This window comes from Cylas formicarius, unplaced genomic scaffold, assembly GCF_029955315.1.
Source record: "Cylas formicarius isolate icCylForm1 unplaced genomic scaffold, icCylForm1.1 PGA_scaffold_5__7_contigs__length_24384050, whole genome shotgun sequence".
Taxonomy (NCBI): domain Eukaryota; kingdom Metazoa; phylum Arthropoda; class Insecta; order Coleoptera; family Brentidae; genus Cylas; species Cylas formicarius.
In genome coordinates this window covers 17345621-17365193 of record NW_026844341.1, presented here as the reverse complement: position 1 = coordinate 17365193, position 19573 = coordinate 17345621, and the positions used below count along the sequence as shown (strand labels likewise).

At 37.1% G+C, this 19573-nt stretch overlaps 1 protein-coding gene across 8 annotated transcripts in view; it reads left to right on the top strand.

The window, feature by feature from the left end:
* Positions 1-19573, top strand: part of LOC132701789 (protein unc-13 homolog B) — a 196632-nt gene that overhangs the window by 166066 nt on the left and 10993 nt on the right. For 7 of the 8 annotated variants that reach the window (XM_060669982.1, XM_060669981.1, XM_060669978.1 and 4 more), the window contains 9 exons: positions 1166-1206; positions 5130-5217; positions 9304-9378; positions 12108-12327; positions 14506-14626; positions 14982-15088; positions 17624-17765; positions 18297-18423; positions 18477-18796. In XM_060669982.1, the coding sequence (XP_060525965.1) occupies positions 1166-1206; positions 5130-5217; positions 9304-9378; positions 12108-12327; positions 14506-14626; positions 14982-15088; positions 17624-17765; positions 18297-18423; positions 18477-18796 (1241 nt within the window). Of the gene's footprint in view, positions 1-1165; positions 1207-5129; positions 5218-9303; positions 9379-12107; positions 12328-14505; positions 14627-14981; positions 15089-15762; positions 15870-17623; positions 17766-18296; positions 18424-18476; positions 18797-19573 lie in introns of all 8 variants that reach the window. The other variant, XM_060669975.1, reaches the window with a different exon arrangement.

Here is a 19573-nt window from a genome sequence, read left to right as displayed (position 1 = left end):
GGAGGCGTGCCCCAAATTTTTTCTTTGTCGAATTTTCGTAATTTGAATTGTAGAATTTTAAAATCGGAAGTTTTCTACGTATATAAGGTACGCATTAAGTCAGTGATTTTTGAAAAGATAGGTTAGGTTATTTTTACTAATCATACAAAAATATCTCCCCGTGAACGAAATGCCCCCCTATCCCCAAACGAAATCCTGGATCTACCCCTGAATTAATGTAACAATAGCAGAAAGTCTGGAAACAGTTCGAATACTCCTTGTCGGGCCATCTTAAATGAAATTCAGTGCGTATTCCAAATTACAGTTTCCCTGCGGCCTCCTCTATCCGCGATTACGTTCAACTAAATGCCTATATGTATGAATATCTGCTAATTCTCTATTTATTATATTCAAATAGCTTATTTTCATCTTTAAAATGTGAAGTTTATAATTTTTATTATAATATTTATTATAAAAATTATCTGGACCTCGATTGTAAACATTAAAATAAAAAAATATTTTTTATTATTTTTTTTTTAATTTAGTGCAAATTTTTCCTGCGCCTCCCCTGTATTACCCACCCCTGAGAACAATCGTTAAATAGAGCATGAAAAGTTTCATAACTGTACCAAATTTTATTTAAAAATATTTTCGTGTTTCGAAAATATTTACAGAAAGTCGCCATCGCCTCTTCAAATTTAACGCTCTGTATGTTAAAACCTAGGACGTTTTGGACCCTAGTTTTAATTAACTTTCATCCTTATTTTGATTAAAATATTGACGTCTAATTTTGGGACACCCTATATTTTTAATGATCACCATGAATTATACCGCTTTTTATTACTTATGGACGCAAGGATGAAATGTACGGGGAAAGCATTTCGAATCACCTTGAGAAAAGTCGAAATCTAAAATATCGCTTTAAAAGTTTTTCTCGTGTACTTGGGACGATTTAAGCGCAATGTTAGACTCACTGGGCCAGTATTAGAAAACTATATTTAACCAGTAGCTTCACGAAAAAAGGGCAAAAATTGTGCTAATACTTAGGAAACGCTATTTTTTATACACCTGTGTTAAATGTTTTACTGCGTTTGGAAGAATAAAGACGGTAGGGTTGACCCCCGCCCCCGCACGGGGGGGAGGCTCGTTTTTTGTTTGCTAATTTACCTTTTTTTTTTGTTTTTAGAATGGCTCGATCGGAGGAGACGCTGGGGTCCGCGGAAACATGTAAGTGCCACTTTAACGCCGTTAAGTTGAACTTAATATTGACCTGGATACGGACCTGCGTTTCCACAACACGACACGGTATCGACTGTTTGGTCTTTAACAAAGGAAAAAATCTGACGGGTCCGCGCGGGTCGAATAATAAACTTCCAGTTTATACGGGAGATCGCGATAAGATACGCCCGGCAGCTTTTAACCTCCCCCGTATCTCGAATCGTAAATGCAAATTCTGAATTTTATTCGCCTGTGTTTGTAAAAGTAGAACGCACCGCCTAAAGAAGGTTGACAATTTACTACTAGCACTAAAACGTAACTGAATAAATAAATATCAATACAAAGTTTCATAATTTTTCGGATTTTAGAACAATCAATAAACTTCTAGTAAATTGATTTGAAATAACTGTTAACCAAAATCATTGCAAATTAAAAATAAGTAAATTGATGGGAATAGAATACGCAACCTCCTCCACGTTAGCGACGTTAGCGCTCGCATAGGCAAATTTAAATCAGTATACTTCGACCAGAAATATAGTGCTTTTCCCACCGACCCCGTAATTAACTGTGCCTACTGTTTATTACTCTAAAACCGCAGCCCCTTATAGAACACCCTGCCGAGCAGGCCCTTACCGGCAACCATTCCAGGACCGTCCTAGGAAATTATCTACCTACACTAACAAGCGGTATATAAAAACTGGCGAAGTACCAGCATCTTCTCTCACTTGCCTCTTGACAATCCTCTTTGCAACAATTTTTCTCACAGTTGTGTTCGGAACTTTGGTCATGTCACTAATTTTTATTGCTGCTCTTATAAAATTACAAACATTCAAAACAATTTGTTTAGCATCCGTTTTCGTTTTCGTTTTTTTATTTGCTAAGGTAATTCGTCTTCTAAATTTTCATTAGGTCCGACTACCATCTCCACTTCGTCTTCAAATTCTGCGTTGTTTTCCATGTCGTCTTCTAACAGGGGAACATCTGCTTTATTCCACGGTCTCCACATTTCAAAGTGTTAAAAAACAGGAACCTTCAAAAAATGTTTAATTGGAAGATTCTAATAAATATTTATCTGTGTTCTTATAATACATATAATATATAGTCTGTTGTTGTTGATAAATCGAAGAACTATGTAGAAGACACAAAACTACAAGAAGAAGGCACGCGTACTTACTTGAAGGATCACAACGGTAATATATACAACGGTCTATTTACGTTTCGAATAAAAATGCCAATTTTCTGCCAATATTCCTTTCTCTCAGGCAAGACCTACTTAATGCCACTTAATACTTACCACGGTGCTGCGAAGTTCTGCGTTTAAAGTACTGTAAAATACTTAAAACTTCAAAGCAATAAATGCACTATATTTTTGGTCGTATTATAACTTTTTTTTATTTACTTGCGGCTGCTTTTCGTGTTTAAATAAATCGCGATATCGAATTTACGATTTATTATCCATAATTAATATAATAATAAATGAACTAAATAAATAACATAGGGATAAATATCTTAACAGAAAGTCAAAAATGTCTTCTTCCCTCTTATTTATCATTTTTCATTTTGTTTGTTTATTTTAGCATTCGACTATGAGTGAATTATCCATTCAGTTCAGACCGAACGTGGCATCAATTGTGAGACGTCGATAAAATAATTTTGTCTTAAATTAGATTTAAAAAAGTAACGTTTGTGCAAATATTTCGAAAAATTTTAAGCATGCCTCGGTTAAGTAGTCAAATACGGACCAAGAACAGGAAAATTTCAATAATTATCAATATCGTTAGGGGACTGATAGAAAGACGACCAGGCACATTACTCCTTATTCCTGCTCCAGCGTAACAGGAAACTGTATCTTCTGTCCTATGTACCTTAGCATTCAATTTGTCAGTATATTATCGCAGTAAAGTAGTTTCCACAGAAAATCTTCCAATATCAAATTTGCTATGCAATACAAAACAAATGGAAAATTAAACAAGGAACATGTTTTGTACACAGATATGGCTTTATAAATGAAAACAAAATAGCAATACTCGGATAATCTGTACAATAACGATTTATGTGGTTACTTTGGTAGTAAGGTTAAATGTGAAATATTGTCCTTAGTTCCTGTTCATGTTCCATTGGATATGACTTGCATTGTCTCAAAATGACTGACTTATTTGGAATGTCAACAACTCATGCAAACCCCTATGAATTTGCTTTTAACCCTTTGCACCCGTATACATGTCCTTTCGCGAGTACACTGTACTCGGACTATTATTTTATTTACTTATCTGTCTACTAGGATTTTTTTTTTAAATAAAAAATGCTTTATAAAAACTATGGGATTTTTTTTTCAATATTTTATTATTATTATCATAATCACTACAATTATTATTAAATAAATTCATAAACAATATAAAAAAATCTCGTCAACCGATTTCCGAACAAACTTTAGATGTGTCATTGGTTTTTTATTTTGGACACGTTGTTAAATTTTATATAATAAATATGCATTTACACTAAACCTTTCGAGTCCCCAGAAAAATGACTTTCGCCACCATTTTAAAGACTTCTTGAGGAAACAGTATGACGCTGAATAAGAGTGTGCGCGGTCGACACCTCCCATAAATTTATTGTAATTGACCGCTATATTTGGCTTATTTACAATTTGTAAGTTACCTGTCGATAGGTTGTGTACCTGAAATATGCCAATAACATCAAATTACCTGATCTGTATGCAAATGTGTAAACTTCCGCAAATGTTGGTTTTTTGATAGAATCAGGTATAAATTTGCGATTGATTTAAATAGTACCTGTCAAATATACATACAGTTTTAACCATTCTTCTACAAGTGGCAAGCTCGTATAGTATCTATCTTTGAATTGCTTGTCCAAATAATCTGAATAGTGACTGACTTTCTGAGTTCGAGCCCTAAGAAAAGAAGATGTAAGTGGAACATCCAAAAAATTTGTAAAAATCGTTCTCTTCTAAATATGCTACTAAAAAAGGCATTTTGGCGTTAGAATATTGTCCCCAATACTCTCGGAAATTAGATGAGTTAATCGTACCCATGTTTAGCATAGCCCCACTAAATGCGGTAAATTCTTCTACTATAGTGTCTACCCACGTTTTGACAACCTCTTCTGTGCTATTTTATGTCTAGTGTAGTTATTTGTTTGTTCCACTATTGTAATTATTAGTTCATTGGTAAAAAAGAGCTTTAAAAAATCTGTGGTCCTACCATTTTATCCCCAGCAGTAAATAGAATCCTGTGTGGTACATGATCGTGGCATGTGACATTCTGCCATGAACCAAAATTACCAGGTTTTGTTATGATCTCGTTTTTTTCACTAGTGCTTGAACTTGATGGTTCTCTGTCTTTTAATATCTATAATATCACTACCACTAATAGAGTCACTAATATTATCACTATCCAATCTATCATGTTCAGGCCCGTCAATATAAAAGTCACCGTCACTACTTTGCAATTCAATTTGCAATTTTTTTTCTAAATATACACCTAAAAAATACACCGAACTTTGCCCAATCGTGTTAGCTATAAAACTGACTAATATTCCAAATGCAAAAATGGTGCGCATGTGAACTGAATTGCTTGAAATATATACATCAACAGATATAAAATAAACAGCCTACGATGGCATGTATAAGATAAATGCTATCTTTCATTTTTATGTAAATATGTCCTCAACGAAGGTTCAAGAAAGCAATTTGCTGTAATGATAAGTCATGATGTGCCGCCTATACGAGTGCAAAGGGTTAAACCTCATAATTACTTTATAAATTAAAGAATTTAAATGGCAATTTTTAAATTCTGTAAAAAGAAAAGATTTGCTTGCGCGTCTACTAACTGGCGGGAATTTTCTATGCGAGCATGTATTCTTATTGTGTTGAAAGTTTTATTACGTTATCTGACGATACAATAAATTTCTAGGCCGGGGGACAACACTTTCTACAGCAACATCGACATCAAGCCGGACATCAGACCGGCTCGTCGAAAACAAACCCTGGTGTCCGAGCTGGTAAGTTTCGATTTAATACGATCGAAATTTTCGCCCTAACGCGGATCGACGCGCCGCCGTCGGTCCGCCACTGGGCTGAAACGCTAACCGCAACGGTCGACCCATAAATCCATTTTCATCGCCTCCACTGTACTTGTGTGTGATCGTTAAGTGTACCACCTACTCCTCTGTACGTAACCCGTTTGTTGTTTTCCTTTGCCCATATCCCCCGAAGATCTCGCGCTACACAACTTTAGAGGTCACGACACTCATTTCCTTTCCGGCTATATTGTTGAGTCCATTGACTGTAAGACGTATGTACACCGTGTGCCATATAAAATGACCCGCTATACGATCCGGAAACCCATAGGAGTTACTAAAAAAAGTTTCTAACAAAAGTTTCTTAGACTCTCTTGAAGATCCAAATATTACAATTTTGTTGATACAGGGTGGTCCCCTCCTACATTAACATTGTTATTTTAAATGGAACACACCGTATATATTGACATTTTTTGTTTCGTTAAAATAAATGTCACTTTCTTAAGAAATTTCTATACGAATTTTACATAGTTTGCTCAGAAATTAAGGTTATCTATTTTGATTGACCAATAAAAAATTGTTTTTTTTTTTAATTGAATTCCCCAAAACAGCACCACGTATTTGGGACACCCTGTATAAACTGAAGCGCATTTGTTCTCTTGTGTGCTTAAATTTTCGTTGTAGCGTCACAACACAATTTCATATGGGGCAATCAAAATACATAACCTCAAATTACTTAAGAAAGTTACATTTATTTTAACCAAAAATTCAAAAAAAATTCCAATATATAGAGGGTGTTTTATTTAGAATAACAAAGTGGATGTCGGAGGGGACACACTGTATCAACAAAATTATAGTATTTTAAATTTTCAGGAGAGTCCAAGGAAAATTTGTATGAAACTTTTTTCCGTATCTCCTATGGATTTGCAGTTCATATAGTGGGTCGTTTTATTTGCCACACGGTATACAGTCCGATCCATTTGAGTTGGCGACATGCACGGACACATCCACAATTCAAATTTGTCACAGCGTATAATCCAGTCACAATAGACAAAAATAAGAACTTTGGCAAAATTCGCATAGAGCTGAAAATTGGCAGAGACGGTAAATTTTATAGTGAAGATACGAGCAGATTCAATTCTCTACAAAAATTGTTCAGGCACTTTTTTCTCACGACTCACCATTCGTGAGATATCGCGGTTTCAACTAGCAGAAAATTCATATTTTACATAACATTCACTTAAACGCAACCTATACACGTCATGGGACGTTCAATATAAATAAAAATAAGAAACTTTGGACATTTTGGTCATAACAGTTAGATTGTATTTGATGGTTATACTAATCATATGAAAAATATTAAAACTGCAAAACAACGTCGTCGCACTACAAAAATATTTTCATCTTTTGATATCATTTTTGATCGATCTATGAAAGTTCCAACTCCAAATACTCACAATGAGTCTCGCTTTATTTCAATGTTATGTGAAGAATCTACAGCTGCTGGTATTTCAATAAAACAAGCTGATAATGATGCTGATGTCCTTATAATTGAAACAGCAATAGAACACTGGAAATGTTCAAATACAACTGTTGTTGTTGGGGAAGATGTTGGTTTGTTGATACAATATATTCATTTGAGTAGCTCATAGTCATGTTGCCGGTCCCAAGCCCGGGTAAAGGAGGAGCGTTTCTAGCTTTAAAAAAAATAATCTAGCTCATGGAACTGGGAAAATAGCCTCGAATGTTGGACAGATTAGGGAAGAAACGAAAACGGCAAGAACATGGAAACGGAAAAATATATTAAGGTTTGCATGGTGGAATATTAGATCATGGAACAAGAGGGACCAAGAAATCATAATTGAACTAAATAATCATAAAATCGATATTTGTGCTCTATCGAAAACCAGACGCAAAGGAAAAGGAATCACACAATACGAAAATCACATGTTATTATATAGTGGCTTAGAGAAAACCGATAAAATAACAAATTCGGGAGTTGGATTATTAATAAATGAAAAATTTATACCACACATAACTGTCGTTAAGTACGTAAATAATAGAATACTAATAGCAACACTGAATATTTAAAGAACATGAACGCACCTTATATCGACCTAGGCACCAGATGCCGCCAAACCAGAGGAAGAACATGTTGCCTTCTGCGACCAAATACAAGACGAATTTAATAACATACCATCTAAAGACCAGCAGGTGCAGGTGCATTAAGGGATATAGTGTGGAGAAATAAACATCTAGGAACAGAAACGAAAACAAGAATCTATAAGACATGTATAAGACCAACACTTACATATGCAATAGAAACCAGAGCCGATACAAAGAAAACAAAACAAGCGCTAAGAACAGCTGAAATGAAAATATTAAGATGCATAATAGGAACACATCTAAAATTCAAGATATAGTAAGATGGGGGGGATGAGAGAGAGGAAGAAATTGGAATCAACACGTAACGAGAATGGAAGAGCACAGATCAGCAAAGATCACAAGAGATGGGAAACCCGAGGGGAAAAGATCAAGAGGAGGACCACAAAAAAGATTGCAAGATAGCTGGTCATCAGTAAACACAAGTCATTGGACTTAAAGTAGAGATACACTACATCAGCATTTTTTAAAAGTGGGGAAACAGCAGTATTTAAAATGTAATCATTTAATTAATTGCGCAGAAGTATTTACAAAGATTGGTTCTTCTCAACGCGACATCGTTACAAATGCAAATCGTTTTGTTCTTGCAAAACAGTACAGTTGTCTTGTCTACCTCCAACATCTGCTTCTGCTTGTTAGCATTTGTATGGTGTGTATTATCAAGTTCAAGTGTGGCTAGGTAATGTGCTGAACCCAGAAGAATGGGCTTGGAAATCAATTTGGAGCCAATTCAAAGTCTACCCTCGCCTGCTCCAGAAAAACTGCTCAATACTATTTGCTGCAACTGCAAAACGGGTTGTAGTAAAAATTGTGGCCGTCAAAAAGTGGGATTATTTTTTTCGCTAGTATGCATTAATTATCACGGCATGACTTGCTGCAACATCGAATCCAGAAGGTGAAGAAGAAGAAGAAATAATTGTTGAAGTAGAAGTAGACAATTATCTATTGCAACAACATTTAGAATGAAACCTATTCCGCTGACCATACTTTCAATCAGTACCACACGATCTGATCAAATTTTCTTCATTACAATAGATCGTGGAGTATACTTACTAGGAAACCACGTCAAAAAAACGCCATATATATAACCTCATAGGCGTTGTGGAAATGTGTGCATATCTTACGAATGGTGAGTAGTGAGAAAAAAAGTGCCTTTTTGTAGAAAATTGTATGATCTATAACTTTTGTCTGACCTATTTTCACGATAAAACTTAGCTTTTTAGAGAAAAATTGAAAAAACCTCAGCATTGTACGTTTGATCTTGAATAAAATTTTGCTGTATTTATCGTCTCTGCCCAAATGTTAGTTATTTTGACTGGATTAGTATGAAACTTCCAACCGAGTTGGTTCGACGATTTCCTTGGACCTTGGACCAGCTCGGGCATTAAGTGTTACGTGTAAAACTCGCGTTCTATTCGTGTGTACTATCCTTACTAACGTGCCTATGTTGTTTATTTTCTCTATTTGATGGTATGTGCCCTGGACGCAAAATCTGCAGGTGCTCAAGGTATTAGTTTCATTTGTTTTTCAATTTTTTCAAATTTTTTCGCCACTACAATTTCGAGAACTTTCCGATAACCTTTCGGATCGTCTCACTGCTTGCCTTCTTTATGACTCTTCGGCATGTCGAATGACTTTCTCTGCTTCGTAGTCTTAGTTCTAGTGTAGCATTAGTCACGTAGCGAACCGCAACGATTACGACTTGAAAATGGCGCCCGTTTTGAATGTCTCATCACCTGCACGTTAATTTTCCGAAATTTCATTTTTCACATCATGTTTAATTTTTAATTATCACTATAGGGTTAGTTTCTTATTTAATATAGACTAGCGATTTTTTATTACGAATTTCGAAAGTCGAGTTTCGTTTCGCTAGTCTGATTTTCCGTTGTGTTTTAATGTCCGCAGACCATGGCGCAGACGAAAAGAAATGCAGGCCTGACATCGGCAGTGCCCAGGGCGACTCTGAACGACGAAGAGCTGGTGAGTTATTTGACACCATCAAACTTCACGCGATTGACGATTTTCTTGGTTATGATCGTCGCTAAATCGCCACTGAATTGTCATTTTATTGCGAAGGATGCAAAGATATAGGAAGGGCTGGGTAAATATTACGCATAAAACCCAGTTATTTACGACCGTTTGCCAGATGGTCCGCTGATCGAGAACGTCCATTTTTTATCATCCCCTTGCGTTATTGTGTGTCATAGTTACAAAACAAAACTGTTTCAGATATCTGCCACTAGAATGCAATTTACCTAGAACATTTTTTTTATGTTCCCTTGAGCAGAATCACAATCGTTTAGCCGCAAATGGACTTTTTTATTCTCGGCCCGACTACCGCGCACTTCTAATTTACGGAAAGATATGGCGATGTGCATTTCTGTTACGATGTTACGTATTGAAAACTGGTGTGTCCATAATAACTTGTCGTTAAATATGATTACCAAATCTATGACATTGTACTTCAGAGTCGAGCTACTTTTCTTTTTCTAGGTGTCACTTTTGACCCTAAACTTTCTTTCATTCCACATGTTGAATCCGCTGTGTCTGTCGCGAATAAAATGTACGGGTTTATAGCACGGAACTTTCGAGACTTAACAGATTTACAAACTTTAATGACTCTGTACTACGCATTTGTCAGATCTAAATTAGAATACGGTGATATTATATGGAGTCCGTTTTACCAAGTCCATTCAAGGAATATGTAAAACGAAAATTCTTGAAACTCTTGTCGTTCAGGCATATCCCAAAAAACTGTAGGCAAGCAATTGTTTCCTGAACAGCAAGTTTTCTCGTACTTGTTGACCGGTCAGCCTCCACATTTTAAAGTATTCTTTCTTCTCTTGCAGCGGTTCTTTTATACCTTGGTTTCCCTTTACTCATTTTTTCAGGTTTGAATGATCCTCTTTCAACAAGTATTCTGTATATGTTAATGAATGTCTTAGTGGATGGGATAAGAGTCGATATAGAGCCGCCGTGCTTGATCTGCATTTCCATTTGCTCTTCTGTAGCAAAAATGCATATCGCGATATTCATTATTTGAATATTCCTGACGGGCCGTCACAGCAGCAGTTGGACAATAAGCTCTTTTAATAAAAACGATAACATTTATCGACTTCAAACAAGAGTGACAATTTTCGAGGATTTGTGAGTCTCCTTAAGGCATTCTGTTCTATTTTGCAATATCGAACTAAACAAATGAAATACAGGGAAAATAAAAAAATTTCAAGGTAAAGTGTCCTCTAGTGACAAATTTCTGAAAGACTTTTATTTTGTAAAGATTACTTTTATTTTTCCGAACTCAATTTTCGAACAATCTGTATTACAAATCATGTTGCGTAGAAATGAGTTGAAAACGATTATACAGGGTATTCCGAAAGTAAACGTCAATATTTTAAGCAGGTATTCTGTTACCCAAAATAAACATAAAAGTTCAAATAAACTAGGACCCAAAACGTATTAGTTTTTAACATACAGGGTGTTAAATTTGAAGGGTGTTAAAATATTTTCAAAACACGTAAATACTTTTAAATAAGCTTTGGTACAGTTACTAAACCTTTTAGGCTCTATTTAACGAACTTAGTATTGGATTGTCTTGAGGGGTGGGTAAGAGGCGTGGGAAAAATTTGGCCTAAATTTTTTGTTTGTCGAATTTTCGTAATTTGGACTGCAGAAAATCTTCTACGTAAATAAGGTACTCTTGTCGCATCTCGCTAGAACGCACTGTTTTGCAGGTGCAGATAATGATTAGTAAGCCTTGGAAGTCAATGAGGCGTTTCATTTGTTTGTGTTGCTGGGTAAATAAAACTTAAATGTTAATTACTTATTTATTATTTACAATTTTGTTCATTGTTGGTAAAAAATAGTTTTTACTTGGATTGTTCTTATAAATTATTTTATTAACGAAAGACAAATCAAACTATCAACTGTAAAAATTATAAACTTCACATTTTAAAGAAGGTTGATTGTTGATGAAAAATAATTTATATTATTTATTTTATTTTCTATTTAACTCTGTTGTTTTCAAATAGAAAATTAGCAGATATTTTGTATACGGCTTTTGCAATGGCACCCTATATGTTAAAAACTAAGACGTTTTGGACCCTAGTTTATATGAACTTTTATCCCTATTTTGGGTCGCAGAATACGTGGTTAAAATATTGACGTCTAATTTCGGGACACTCTGTATAACCCGGTATTAGAAGTGAGAATTATTAGACTATAATAGACCATCACATCGTTTTGTATGTTTAAAAGAGCGAATGAGGGGGAGGGGGATATACCCCGAAATTCCCAAATTTAATATCATTAAAAAGGCAGGAACGATTTTGAGTCAATAAAATGTTATAGAAACAATCTATTAAGTGTATTTTCCACCCATTTTTGATTGTTAACCATTCGGCCTCCTTCAGTTTCACCTTTTCTTATTACGACTTTTGTGTGTTTTCTATTCTATTAATATCTATCTACACACGAACTATATACCACATCACCATAGTTAATGTGACTTAAAATCAAGGTGAAAAACGACATTAAATTTACATATGCACTGTTTGGATGCACATACTTATACCTAATATTATTATTATACCATACCTACGTTCCCTGACAAAGAAGTTGGCGAACTCGTGTTCGAATTAAGTCAATAAATTAAGAGTCGATTAGTCGTATCGACGTGTATCGTTGTCGTGATTGTGTTGTCCTGACAGAAAATGCACGTGTACAAGAAGACCCTTCAAGCCTTAATTTACCCGATAAGTTGTACGACACCCCACAATTTCGTGCCTTGGACCGCCACGTCGCCGACCTACTGCTACGAGTGCGAGGGGCTGCTTTGGGGCATCGCCAGGCAGGGAGTGAGGTGCACCGAATGCGGCGTAAAGTGCCACGAAAAGTGCAAAGACTTGCTCAACGCCGACTGTTTGCAGCGTAAGTTTTGCCCGCTGCGTGTCGAAAATTTTAAAGAAACCACTGAAATTTGCGTCAACTTGATAATTAATTTTCTCGCGAACTGCTAATTCGATTTGGATATACGGGCTTTTAACCATCAAATCGATTTATTTTTGACTAACTTTAAATAAATTTACCTAAATTTCGGAGAAGATTCTAGCCGTCGTGCCCCACTTTCCCCTATTTATAATGTTATGTATAATAATTATAATTATTTAATAAAAAAATTCGTTACTGATTAGTAACTATTTTTCTATTGATTAAAAATTTTGTTATTGGTATTTATTCGATTTTGGAAAGCTCTGGCTCTAGGCGAAATCCATAGAATTATCCAAAAAATAACACTTTAAATAAATTAATTATGATTTGGTTATAATAATATGGAATGGCTTTTTTTTAGAATTTTTAAGCTTTCCATTTTACCCCAGGTATTACGCCAAATGTACAAATAACCAGAATTTATAATTAGAAGAAAAAACGAAAAAAAATTTTAATTGTAGCTTAAATCTTCTACAACGATGTCATGAAAAACATTTTTATTTAAATCCAAGTTTTATATGGCGGAGCTTAAATAAAAACACTGTCTAAGTCAATGCACAACCTCCGTATCTTGTTTTTCTTTTTGTTTGTTGTCTTCATTTCTGTAACTAAATAAAATAGGGGATTTAATGTCAAACGAATTTGCCAGACTGCAGCCAGAATTGTCAAAAAATATTTAAATAGGACTTGAACTGAGGAGGCTTTTACTTGATGAAAATCCATTTATCAAAATAAATAAGAACTAAAAGTTCAGATTTTCTCGAAATTATATATTTTGACATGACAATTGTTTCGACAACACATTTGATAAAGACACGAAACACGAAACAATTATCATGTCAAAATATATAATTTCGTGAAAATCTGAACTTTTACTTCTTATTTATTTTAAAAATAAAATATCAACCAAGCACAAATTAAAGGAAAAGAAAACACCCGATATTCGTTTTTTATTTGTTTTTCTACCCCCGTCAGCTTTTAATAGGATCAAATTTTTGAGGTAGTATAAGCAAGAAAAAGCAGATCCTAACCTTCAATTTTGTATTGTTTGTACTGATGGATATTTGACAATGGTACAATTGGTTTTGGAGATATTCATACAAAAACTGTAAAAACCACTAAAGTTTATGCGAATTGTCTGATATTGTCTGATATATTGCATAATATTTTTCTGTGTATTAATTTTTGGGTACATTTTTGCAAACCAACACAAATATATTCTCCGATATGACTGCCAAAATGACAAACGTCAAAATTCGAACCGTGCGGTATAATCTCCGAAAACATCCTCCCAAACCCGTGCGGAAAAATCCCGGAAACATCCGAAGTGGCTCGGAAACGAGATTGACGCGATATTTTACAGACGGGAGATTTAAACTACATTTTTAAACAATATATATCCAAATCGAATCAGCAGTTCGCGAGAAAATTCACTTTCAAATTCGCCAAAAATTTTGATGCTCAATGAAATCGAAAACCGGGAGCTTTTTAAAAGCCGATTGGCTTTCGCTGTCGCCGCTTTCCACGCGCAAATATTTGTCGAGAATCCGCCGTTAATTTCGAGGGGGCGACGACGCCTTTCTAAACCGCCGGCACCGTTTACTCTGTTTAATAAAGGCCAACGCGTCGGTTACAATAAGAAGCGCTACCAAATAGTCTACAACGATATTGACCGTTTAAACCGACGTGCTCGATAGCTGAAAGGCTCGTGTCGCGACTTGCTGCGCGACAGTTGTCGAGTTCGGTCCCCGGCAAAATACCGCGACTTTTTTTCAGATAAAAATACGATTTTAGTGTTTCTGACGTTCCAAATTATTAACGAAAATAGAAAATTAACAAATAGCCGCCATTGCTGCTACGTCACGTGAGTTGCCGCGCCGTTCGAAATAATCGACGCTCCTAAGCCTCTCGTCTCTTCGAACGGCGGTTACGTTTTAATTAGGCCTTTTAGAACAAACACCGTCTTTCGTCCCTGACAGGTATCGAATTTCCGCACACGCTTCACGTTATTCGCGCGTAATCGGTGTTATTATCGACGCCCCGTTTACGCGGCCCGCCAATTTAAATTGCCGCACCGCTCCAGTCCGTAATCGATTAAAACGTTACCCCGTGTTCTAGGGGCGGCGGAAAAAAGCTCGAAACACGGCGCGGAAGATAAGGCCAACAGCATCATTACCGCGATGAAGGAACGGATGAAGCAGCGGGAACGGGAGAAACCCGAGATCTTTGAACTCATCAGGTACGTGAATAAACGGGTTTTTAAAAATCGCCGGCTCGTTTTGTGGCGGTCGAGGTGGGGTTTCGCGAATCGCTGATACCTTTGTTAGAAAAGCAGCTGCCGAATTGCCGGAGAGATTCCTTTTGTGGTTCGATGGGGCGACGCCCGGATCCTATGCGGAGACAATACACTCAACACGTCCTCCCTCTTTACCCAGGGTGGTGTTAATTTAAAGTGGTTGTTTCGGGGTTTTGTATACTCGGTGTTTTGAAGGGATTGCTACGAAGACCGACTCCAATGACCAGGTCCAAGTTTTCGTTACGGCCCTTAGATCTCGATTGTGTTTAGTGTCTCACGGTGCCCTTTGTTGATCTAGGGACGTGTTCGGAGTGGAGGAAAAAAGTCACGCCGGTCACATGAAGGCCGTTAAACAGTCGGTACTGGACGGTACGTCGAAGTGGTCGGCCAAAATCGCCATCACAGGTTTGTCGACATCTAGATTGATGCATCTCGCGTGTGGCGCAGTAAACGATTTTGATGTTGTCGAGTATTGTTGTGTGGTCTGTGTGTGCCTGTGCCGGCGAAGTACTAGGCCTTATTTAAACGTGTCGAGGTGGATGCGCTACCTCCCTGTTGTTAGGACCGCACTCGAGTACAGAGGAGACGTTTGCGAGCGCTCTCCTCCGGACTATAACGCTGAATGTACAACCGCTTTCGCCGTTTTCTCCCGTCCCCCTCCTACATGTGTTTTGGTCGTCGTTTTAAGTTGAAAAAAATTAAGCGGGCTATTTCCGAACGGGACAGGAAAAAAATCACCATAAATAAATGGCGCTGCAGGACCCTCGTCATCGGGGAGAAGCCTTTATATCCGTAGCCCGCGCACATTTTTGGCTTAAAGCGAGGGCCGTTGATATTTTTCGTTTTCGTTAGAGACATTTTTATTTAACCCTGTTCCCACCCTGTCCCGGTTTTAGTTCGTTTTCACCCCGCCCACTCTACTCATTACCACACCATACTAACATCTGGCGCCCATACAACAAACGTTGGTTACTGTATATGTTTACTGACTAATGATTATTTTATTTAGTGCGCAAGGCGGACGCGCCTCTGCCATTTTGTATTGTCTATTTGTTGTTTCCGGTACACCGCATGCGCAGAACAACATTTTCGGTGGATCCCGACACACATATCGATTCGATCGAGCAAGCGAAACAAATGACAATTGAGGGAACGAGCAAGTGGTCTTGCAAGATCGCTATCACAGGTATTGCCACAAGCTGCATTCTAAGACGGACATCTCTCTCTCTCTCTCTCTCTCTGTCTCTCTCTATTATTGTTTTCGTACGATAAGAAACATTGCGAACGCGCTCTCTTCTCTGTTTCTCTCCTCTCTATCTCTCTGTCTCGCTCACACACTGCCCGACTTCTTGATTTTGGTTTGGTACATCCTGTACGAGCGTAGTTGATCCTCTTATTTACGAGTTGCACCGCTTCGCAGTCACATATTAGTAGATGGAATAACCCGGCTCCGCGGTCGAAACAAGGCCGCAGAACCGGCCTTTCCATCTACTCGCGGCAGAAGTTGTCTTGTCTAAAACAGGTCGCATCTGATCATTTGAAAACCGAAGAAATTTATTATTATGGATCAAAATGCGTGGTTATACGACGACCTATTGCGGATGGTTTTGGAAATTATTTTCACATTATACAGGCTGTCTCAAAAGAGATAAAAGCATCAAAATTGTTTTTTTAATAGACTATTGGATTCTGATTAAACCTTAATGGTACTTTTATTTATTTAAAATTTGTTGGGTAAGTAATAGGCAAAAGCTATACCCAAGTTTTTAATCCCAATCAGTTTTGGTAGTTTTAACATTTTAGATCCCTGTATATTTAACAGTACGTACGAACGAATGAACACTTGGAATGCTACTTCCTCGAGTTTAACGCTCTCTTCCATTATATACAGTATGACTACTTCATTATGTACGATTATGACGTTTTTGCTTGGGCTTTCGCATTTTCTTATTCGTTTTTATGGGACAAGCAAAAATGGCGGCCGCGGTGGCATGTACCAACCGACACACGTAATGGCGACGAGGAAAAACTTCGTTAAAACAAGTCATCGTCGATCGCGGTCTTTCAACCCCCTACCTACCAGAATTTTAGCAACTCCTCTACCCTTCTCGTATAAAAAGCTCGTCCATCCATATAGAATGTAGCTGAGGGACCTGCCTGGGATCATTCACTCATATATTCGTTGAATAAAAATCGTTAAAAAGAAAAAGGCCATGCCTGCCGAATGCTTAACACGTCCCACACAACACACACACAAACACAGAGATTGTCGCTCTGATTTTACCACTCGTCTGATACTAGAACACGTCCACGTCCTACACGAATATTTTATTTTGTGTAAGTGTAAATAATTTTGTTGCTCAACCGGCTTTCGATGTAAATTTCTTCACCGCAAAATCACGCTGGCAGCATGTCTCGACCTGTCTATGTAAAACGCATGCAGTTTCTAGCTCACGCCGTGTGACCTCTTCAGGCCTCAGGATAAACAACATAGAGACCAATGGATTAGGCCATTTTTTTTCCTTTTCAGCCAATTCTTTACATTTTTACGTTATGTCTTAAGCTTAAAGTAATGGTATTATCCGTATAATGATTTAGTGACAAACAAACTATATAATTTTTATCTACGTGTAATTATGCAAAAGTTCTGTTACGAAGAAGACATTTTATTTAAATTTAAAAAATGTACAGCCTACGCTACACTACAGAGTACTTTACGCTGTGGTGCATTTGAGGCGCATTTCGGCCCTCAAATAGACATGACCGTCATTCATTCTCTTTGCATTCATTGTCGCTTCTGCATGTTGTTTATTCTGAGACCAAACTCCGCGAATCAACGAAAGGTAGCCGACGAATTACCGAACTCCCGAGTAAGTACACGTTGCTATCATTTGCCACCGATTTCACGACGCTCACTTACGAGATTTCGAACTATTCCAGTGAAGTCGGCTCAGGGATTGATCGCCAAGGACAAGAGCGGCACCTCGGACCCTTACGTGACCGTGCAAGTCGGTAAAGTGAAGAAACGCACCAGAACTATGCCTCAAGAACTGAACCCAGTATGGGATGAGAAGTTTTACTTGTACGTATGCTCCATCTCTTAACATTTTGTTGTATAAAGACCCACCAAGAAGGTTTAACGTTTAAAAATTACTTTGACTTATCGCAATTTATTGAGGATTTTCCATGATTTACGGAGATTTATTCTGATTAATCGAGGATTTAACGAGTTTTATTACTATCATTGAAGTCGAGTTGGTCAATAAGAAACAGAAACGAATTTTTATTAAAATAGTTGCATAAATTGTTATCAAACAGCATGCAGACTACTTAATGACTAATACAGATCGTTCCGAAATTAAACGCCTGAAACAGAACTATAAGTTCTGTTCACGACCTCTTTATTTTTAAGATGCAGGGTGCTAAAGGTGAAATCTGTGTTTAGCAATTTAGTGGTATTTAAAAATCACTCCGCAATAAAATTTTCAAAGGCATTTTACTCTAAATCGGCGCCAAATGCAAGAAGAGTACCTTAAACACATAAAAAATCCCAGATTTTTAAGTTTTTTGAATATTTCCTCTTAACTCAAGATTTAATTTGCTTTGTTTCCAGCGAGTGTCACAATTCATCCGACCGGATCAAAGTCCGAGTGTGGGACGAAGACAACGACCTTAAGAGCAAGCTGAGACAGAAGCTGACCAGAGAATCGGACGATTTTCTGGGGCAAACCATCATCGAGGTCAGTACAGACGTAAAATACAGCCCAGAGGCTTAAGATTCCCGCCTATTCAGGTACGCACCCTGTCCGGTGAGATGGACGTCTGGTACAACCTCGAGAAGCGTACGGACAAGTCTGCTGTTTCCGGAGCGATCCGTCTCCACATCTCCGTCGAAATCAAAGGCGAGGAGAAGGTCGCGCCTTACCACGTGCAGTACACGTGCCTTCACGAGAATCTGTTTCACTACCTGTGCGAACAAAACAGCGGCATCGTCTCCTTGCCCCTCGCGAAAGGCGACGACGCCTGGAAAGTCTACTTCGACGAGGCTCCGGAGGAGATTGTCGACGAATTCGCCATGCGATACGGCATCGAGTTTATCTATCAGGCAATGACGTAAGTGGCACTTTGCACGCCGATTGCGTCTAAGAAAAATGTGGATAAAACGAATTACTGAAAGTTATTTTTATGCTTCGACGATTGGCAAGACAAAAATTTCTAATAAGCTTTCGACACTCCCTATGACGAAAGATAGACGTGGTTATTCATTATATTTTGACACCCACCTACAGGGTTAATTTTGAAAGATAGAATGAAAAGTGTAAATACCAAAGTTTGCAGATTTTTACTCTTCTTACGCAAATGTCAGAAAAAGCAAACGACGATCGTCAGCTGTCAAAATATTTTTTTTTTTAATATATTTTATTAGCTCAAATCGTAGATCTTTTTTCTTCCTAATTTCAAAAACATGTAGTTAATTCACATTTCATTTATCCGTTTTTGAGATGTTTCGGTTTGAAAATAATTATTTTGTTTAAAATTGGTCAAGTCTGCCTTGATGGCAACCATATTATTGACGTTTGCAATTGTTTTAACTGTAGCGTAACTTAAATAACTGAGGTAGAAAAACGCCAAATAATAAAATTAAATTATTCAATCAATCAAATTATTCAATTAATGCTAAACATTTTCCACGTTACCTCCAGTATTTTCTACACATCGGACAATATTTCCTTTCAATTTCCTATTAATACACGAGGTGATAAAATGAGGGTTTTTTCTGTTTAGATCTAGTAAAACAATAATAAGTCTTTCTCTTATCACTTGCAAACTTTCAGGCCTATTATAATAAATTTTATTTTTTAAGTATTCCCCCAAAAAATGTCACAAGGA